At 34.2% G+C, this 7,650-nt stretch overlaps 1 protein-coding gene across 1 annotated transcript; it reads right to left on the bottom strand.

Moving 5' to 3' along the window:
• Nucleotides 1-2,194: 2,194 nt before the first annotated feature.
• Nucleotides 2,195-3,239, bottom strand: LOC149564891 (F-box/kelch-repeat protein At1g30090-like). The gene is made up of 2 exons (XM_089816239.1): nt 2,645-3,239; nt 2,195-2,607 (listed from the first exon to the last, which is right to left on the bottom strand). The coding sequence occupies exons 1-2, from the start codon at nt 3,237-3,239 to the stop codon at nt 2,195-2,197; spliced, it is 1,008 nt and encodes a 335-aa protein (XP_089672365.1).
• Between the last annotated feature and the right edge of the window lie 4,411 nt (nt 3,240-7,650).

Raw genomic sequence — 7,650 nt, forward strand, 5'->3', positions numbered from 1 at the left:
GGAATGCGGGCAGTTGACACGTGGCGACAGAGCAGGTAGGTAGGTGACGTGGCAGGGCCAAGGGTAATGAGGTGGTGAATAAGCCAGCCAATAAGGGGCCACCACGTGGCAGCCCGGGTGGCGCCCGATGGGCCCAAAGAAGCATAGAGGAAAATTCTTGAAATGCAAAAATAATAATTTTAAATTATTATTTCCAAAAATGATTTGCCCGTCATTGAAATTCAAAAAGGAATTTCTTCCAAATTTTGAACTTTAGATTTTTTTAAAATTTTTCAAATAAAAAAATCAAAGATGTGCAGACCTGTTTTTTCTAGACAAAGGAGCATTTTTCAAATTGACTTTCTGGGCATTTTTGGGAGGCTAGATATGCACTCCAATATACCGTTGTAACTGGGAGAATCTAAATTTTTCAGATTCAGGGTCAGATTATGCACAGGTCTTCACTATTTCAGTGTATAAGCAGATTTTCAATTTTCAGAGGCATTGACAGTGGAATGTTCAGAATTTAGTGTGAAGCCTTAGGATCAGATATAAAGTAGATATAAAGGTTTTTTGAAGCCTGGGTCTGAAGAAAATTTATTTTAGATGGTTTTCTTGGCTTTTACAAGCAAAATTTTAACTGATTTTCAGTTTTGACCATGGGTAAAGATGAAGAATCAAATCAGTTATTTGTTCAATCATGTGTTTTCAGATATTTCGATGCTGGTAAAAGCTAGATGATTGAAGGTTTGATAGGCAAAGTTGAAGGAAAAAATTAAGAAGATTGTTTTAGCCTGTTGAGAAGGTTTTCCAAGTGGACACTTGTCAGTTATAGATCTGATCCGAGAATCAACTCTTCTCCTATATCTTTCTTGTCTTTCTCTATTGTAAGGGTTCTAGTTTTTGTCACTGAGAAACTAGTTAGTTTCAGTTCCTTGGAAAAAATCTGCTCATGACTGTGATACCAGATTTTGGATCTAGTTCTTGATGCATTTCCAATACTGAGACACCATATTCTTCAGCAAATTCTTCTTGTATGAACAACAGTAGTGCAGATAATACAGATGGTTCAAACATGTTATGTGTTTTCATATTTTGATGGCATGCTTTTAAATGTATTGTTTCGAGGAAATTAATACAGTGAAACAAGAATTTCATTAGTTTCTTTCTGATTCTCGTCTCCTTTATTAGTGATCTTTAATTGTTTACAATCTCTGAACAAAGAGTTTAGGTTGTAATTGCAGCTCCTTAAGGCTACATGTTAGTTCATTGTTGCTTATAACCCAAGAGGTTATGTAAATGCTTCAGAGAATCAACAGGATTGCAGGTTTGCTGACGGGGATATTATGCAAGAATGAGTTTCAAATTGAGCATAGATGTCCATATACAAGTTATATGGATAGATCAGATATCTAAAGATACACATATGTCTCAAATATTCATTTGTATGCATTTGATTCATGGATTTGCCCAATAGATAAGACACTGGTCATTTATAGGATCACTTGTTCATGTTGCTGCATTTTAGGGGTTTTTGTTGAATCAACATCATTAATCAAACGATCTTTACTTTATATGTTGAAGAGCTATAATAGAATGCCCTCACTCAGCTTATGAGGTTCTTAGATCTACATTTAGCTACTGTAGATTGATGATCATTTCATGAGTTATTAGGAGAAATAAGGGTTTTATCTGCTTCATGTTAGATTTAGTGTATGCTTTGATAACTGGTACCATATAAGGAATCTATAGGTTCACCCGCCTAGGTTTTGCAGAGCCTGAAGTGCAGAAGGAGTATAGCCTTATAGTTGGCCTGGTGTGTGAATGGGCATGTTGAAAATGGGAGTTAGCTGCCCCTAGATGTGTTTTGTTCTCATCAGAGTAATTGGAAATGGGTAACATTTTCAAACACCAACAGAACAATGGAATTTGGTAGCACAAAAACCCACTCATTCTAATTTGGATTCAAATCATGAACTGAAGATCATAAAATAGATCCCATTACAAAATAGCCGAATACAATAAACATTTCCTTAGATAAAAAGTCAGCCTACTCCTCTAAGCTTTTGGCAAGCTCTAAAAGTGAAGCGTAACTATCATAACTGTTAAAGCTTCAAACATAAACTAAGCTAAAACAGAACACGAGCCAATAAATTTAGAACATATACTTGAGAGTTACTATAGCCGATGAGCGTCTAATGAGATGTTTGTAGAGTCAGAGATCCAGAGTAGCAACAGGTACAGCAGAAATTGGGAAGCGTGGTGGTCTCTGAAAGTCACTCTTCTCGACTGTTCCACCTCTCTCACTTGGAAGTGTGAGCGTATAAAAATCAACCCGTGTATCAGTGTGATCCCTATCCTTAACAAAAATCTTGTTGTTAATCATTATAGCAGACTTGACGCTTCTCCCCCGATTTTCCATTGGAAATTTTCCCACAACATTCACTTTATCTTTGCGATGATCATAGTTAGATAACTGGCCAGCAGAGAAACAATGCAAGCGCCCAAATGCACTTAGAAAAAGACGCCTACAATTTTGAAACCTATCCTCCACAGTTTTCCAGCTTCTAGTGTAGGAATCAAAAACCTGAAAGCTGTCAGAGGATTCCATCATATAAAACATGCCACCTGCAAAAAAAACCTTGAAACCACTTTATCCCTGTACCGTCCATGTCGGGGAGAACATCCGAGTTGTCCTCTTCCACATTGTAAACAAAAGCGCTAATAACGCGGTTACTATAGATTGTGCAGTGTTCACCAACGATTTTAAGAGTAGCAAAGCCTCCAGCAACATAAATCATCCCCCCATCTTCATCTACCGCGGAGGCAAATCTGGATACCTCTCTTGGCATTTTTGCACCTTCTTTCCATTTGGAACATACGAAATCATACAACCACAGATGAGTTCTTGAAGATCCGTCAAGCAAGTGAATGAACACAGCCACCTTTTGTTTCACGAAATGACATCCAACGATGTTGATAATTTGATCTGCAGGAATGGGGGGTAGTTTTTTGTAATAGTCTTTCAGCAGGTCATAAATCCCCACTCTCTTGTAATTGCAGTCTGTGTATTCCAGCAGACAAATCCTTTGTTCTGAAATCTTCAATCTTTTTCGTTCTTTGTAAAAGAGATCAGAGTCTTTGAATAAGGCGTTCCAGCTTTTGCATACGCGCCGGAGGGTATGGTGAGATTTCAACTCTACCTTTAACAGGCATAGCAATCCCACATCGTCTGGAAGACAAGGAAACAGAGATCCCATTGTGAAATATTGCTGTTGTATACCCTGATTGATAGGCAAGGTTTATAATTCTATATTTTCAAAGAAAAACTCCATCGTTCCTATTTATAAGCACATGATATAAATTGTATATTTAGTTTTGTAGAGGTCGACAAACTTCGGTATGCCACGATTAAAACAATATTAATTTCCACCAATCACAATCTAGTTAAATTCATCTTAATGTTCAATTATATACATAATTTTAAGATTTTAAATTAGTAAAGTAAATTATGAAAATTTGATGGGCTCACACTTTTCTAATTATTAGATCAAAAAGATTTTAATAACATGTTCCGGGGGAATGCAGAGAGTTAGGTGAAAAGCATAAAATCTGTTTTATTTTTATTTGTTTTTCATTTTCATTGTCATTGTAAATGGGAGCCTGATTTGCCAATAGTGGCATGTTGTGATGGTTAAGTTGTTATGTTGTTATCCTTGCCATCAAGGTTCAAATCTCATGGGGATGAGGTCCCCCGTTTGTGGCTTCATTGGTTCATAGCTCCAGGTCAAAGCGTTTACCCCTTCGTACCAAAATGGGAGCCCGATTTAAGTTTAGAAATGAGAGCTTGTTTTTGTTTCACTCTATTAGATATTTTGATTTGTTTTCTATTATTTTATTTCATTGTTTTTAGGTTTTCGCTTTATAATTCTGTCAATTTATTGTTTTTTTTCACGTTTAATAGTTGTTAATATATAAAATTGTGAGTTTCCATTATTAATAGTTTTATATTTAGATTATTGTATGTGTTTATTTAAATAATTTTATATCTATTCATTAAAATTTTTGTTTTGTAGATGTTCATTTAAAAATTACTATTTTAGATGTTTCGATGTATTTAATATCTGTTACGATGATGAATGATTAGATAGATGTAAATTAGATTGTTTAAACATGTAATTACATTGATGTTTTAGATTTATTTCAACTAAATAGTAATTAAGTGGAAACGCTCCCACACTTTTTATGAAAATTTGATGGGCTCACACTTTTTAATTATTAGATCAAAAGATTTTAATTATATGTTGTGGGTGAATGCACACAGTTAGGTGAAAAAGGATAGAATCTTTTTTTTTTTTGCGTTTTTTTTCCATTTCATTGACATTGTAAATGAGAGCCCTATTTAAGTTTAGAAATGGGAACCTGTTTTTGCTTTTGTACCAGATATTTTGCTTTATTTTCTATTATTTTATTTCATTGTTTTCAGTTTTTCGCTTTATAATTCTGTCAATTTTTATTTATTTATTTTTTCATGTTTAATAGTTTTTAATATGTAAAATTGTAAGTTTTCATTGTTAATAGTTTTATATTTAGATTATTGTATATGTTTTTAAAAATAATTTTGTATCTATTCATTTAAATTTTTGTTTTGTAGATGTTCATTTAAAAATTATTATTTTAGATTTTTTGATGTATTTAATATTTGTTACGATGATGAGTGATTAGATATATGTAAATTAGATTGTTTAAACACTTACACTTTTTGGCCAAAAGTGAAACCCAACTTCTTGCACTGATCCTTATTTATTTTACATTAATTTTCTAATTCATATTGATAGATTTATTTTTACAAATATTATGTTATTCAATTAAAATTAAAATTTGTTCATTTAAAATTTATATGTACAATTATTTATATAGACATTATGTTATTATTAGTGAATTTTTATTATTATATCTTAAACTTTCAATAATACTATAATATATTTAAAAAATTGAACATAAACTATTCATTTTTGAATTTTTATACTTATAACAAAGTTTTGCAGATCTCATTTAAATTTGGATCCAAAAATGATGAAGTTTATTGTTTTAAAATATGTGAGTGCAATAAAATCAACAAACTCAGTAATCAATGTGAATCATGTAAATAAACTTGCAAAGACAAGTCCCCACGAATATTAGTATGGAAAAAGAAACTAGGCAGCCCTAAAAGGGCTAGGCTCTGCAAAAAAAAAGAGATTGATGGAAAGAAGACTATAGGACCATAAAACTTAGATAGGAAAAAACATCCAAAAAATCTGTAAACAAGAATGAGGTCTTAATCACATGCTCAAATAGCTTTGAACCACTGGGTAAGCTTCATGAGAAATGGGGCAAAGCAATTATTAAAGCAAAGAGTAGGGGAAGTCATGGTAGAAGAGAACCAAAAAATGAATGGCTTCAATAATGCAACAGTTGTAGCAAGGATCCAAGACAACACAAAAGACCAAGTCAAAGGATGGAAATCCATTCACCATAGAAGGGGAAAAAAAGTGCCAATGTTTTGGGAATGAAAAAAGCATGGATATAAAATGAGTAAAATAAACATAACAGAGGAAATTTTTTTGAACAAAGAACCATGGAGAGGAAGAAAAAAAATAGGAGAGAATGCAAGAATCATATTATGCCCTTACAGAAAATACAAAACTAGGAAAAACTATATGTAACAATACTATTTCAAAAGCCCCATAAAACCCTAGCTTTTGTTTGTCTAGACCTGCAATAATCTCAATAGCCAACAATACTCCCATTGGACCCCAAAATCCTTACTCTAATCAATCTAATCACCAAAAATAGGTTCAGAGTAAGAACAATTTCCTTAATAGAAGAAAATATGCTTATATCCCACCCCATAGAAAGTTAGAAAATGTATCCAACATGTGTAAATTAGATCACTTAACCCAACAAACTATGAAGAATCTCTCCCTTAAAGACAAGCAAAAAGTAGATAGTATCCCAACTCAAAATGCACAATCAACAAAGGTAAATCAAAAGCCATCTTCTTCAAACTATCAAAACCCATATAAGGAAGACATTCAAATTATAAGCGATGAATTTAGTGGAAGTAGATGGTGGGCCTGTGATGAACAAGGGGTGCATGCCTATTGGAATGACCTTGAATCTAAGTCCTTCAGATGGTCATGTGGCTTTAGGATCAATGTGACATAGTGCAAGGTAGGAGAATCCCCAAAGTAGATGTCCAAACCCCCATCAAATAACCACACAACAAAAATACAACAACAAAACAACAATAATGCAAGATTTGATACCAAATCACAATTCTTTATTTATAGACGTAATTGATTACATGCAATATACTCGACTGTAAGGCCTTCCAAGTCAGGGCCAAATATAAACAACAATTAAAAAATTAGTTATGCAAGATCCAACAAGATCCACTTACAAATTTGATCCTAGCTAGTCCAGATCCACAACTAGATAAGAACACCAAGAAAATACACACTTGTACCCTCAGCTCCACCACACAATCCTATGGTTCTCAAGTTGCAACCCTAGCTCTTTAAAAATTCACATTCACACTTCATCCCCTTCTTCAAGATGGAATGAAAATTCATGCTAAAAGACTCTACAAGACCCCTTACTTATACCCAACTAAGCCACAAGTTCGCCTAGTGCATAACAAACTAAATTAAATCTCTCACATTAAATATAGGTCAAGTCACAAGTTGGCCACAACACACATCAAATACGCATACATAAATTAAATGCCAAAATTCGGCTAATAGAAAATTTGTCATGAACATAACCAAAACCAATATTGACACTCGGCACATACAAGAACACTCGACACCAATAGGAACACTTGGCACCAATAGGTTTACTCGGCATCCACCAAGATCCTATAGTAACTCGACACCCTCTAAGAGCTATAGTAACTCGGCACCCACTAAGAGTTACAATAACTCAACACCTACTAGGAGCTAGAATAACTCGACACCTACTAGGAGCTACAATAACTCGACATCCACTAGGAGCTACAGTAACTTGGCCTCCACTACATGCTACAATAAGTCAATACCCACTAGAGCTACAGTAACTCGACATCCACTGAATAGGTCGACAACAATAGAAAATTGGAAACTATTGGCACTCGGCTCCAACATGTAGGATTGCAAGAAAGCCTAGGATGCTCCTGCATCAAACACCCCAAGTTTGAAAAGATATTCTAGTAACTAGAAGAACATCTTATGGGATTCAACATGTGAATCCCAAATTGGTTCTTCACATTAACATATCGTCCAAATCTTCAACTTGTACACTCTTTCCCTTGTTCTTGTTCTACTTCTTCACATCCATCTTAGGTGTGCTACATGTCTTCTTTTCATACTAATATCCAACCTTCTTAGAATCTGCCAACTCAACTCGATTGCCAATACTCAGGTTCCTCCTACCGAGCTCTTCATTCTTAACAGTAAACATATTCTTGACACAATCATGAACAACCCTGCAATCATACTGCCAAGGTCTTCCAAGAAACACATGAAAATTGTTCATGTCTACAATATCACACAACACTTGATCCTTATATTGCCCAATCTAGAAATCAGCAAGGCATTTCTCCCCTAGTTCTATAGCATGTTCACCTTACAACCAACCAATCCTATAAGG

Source organism: Cupressus sempervirens, chromosome 3, assembly GCF_028749045.1.
Source record: "Cupressus sempervirens isolate cs-2001-9-10 chromosome 3, ASM2874904v1, whole genome shotgun sequence".
Classification (NCBI taxonomy): domain Eukaryota; kingdom Viridiplantae; phylum Streptophyta; class Pinopsida; order Cupressales; family Cupressaceae; genus Cupressus; species Cupressus sempervirens.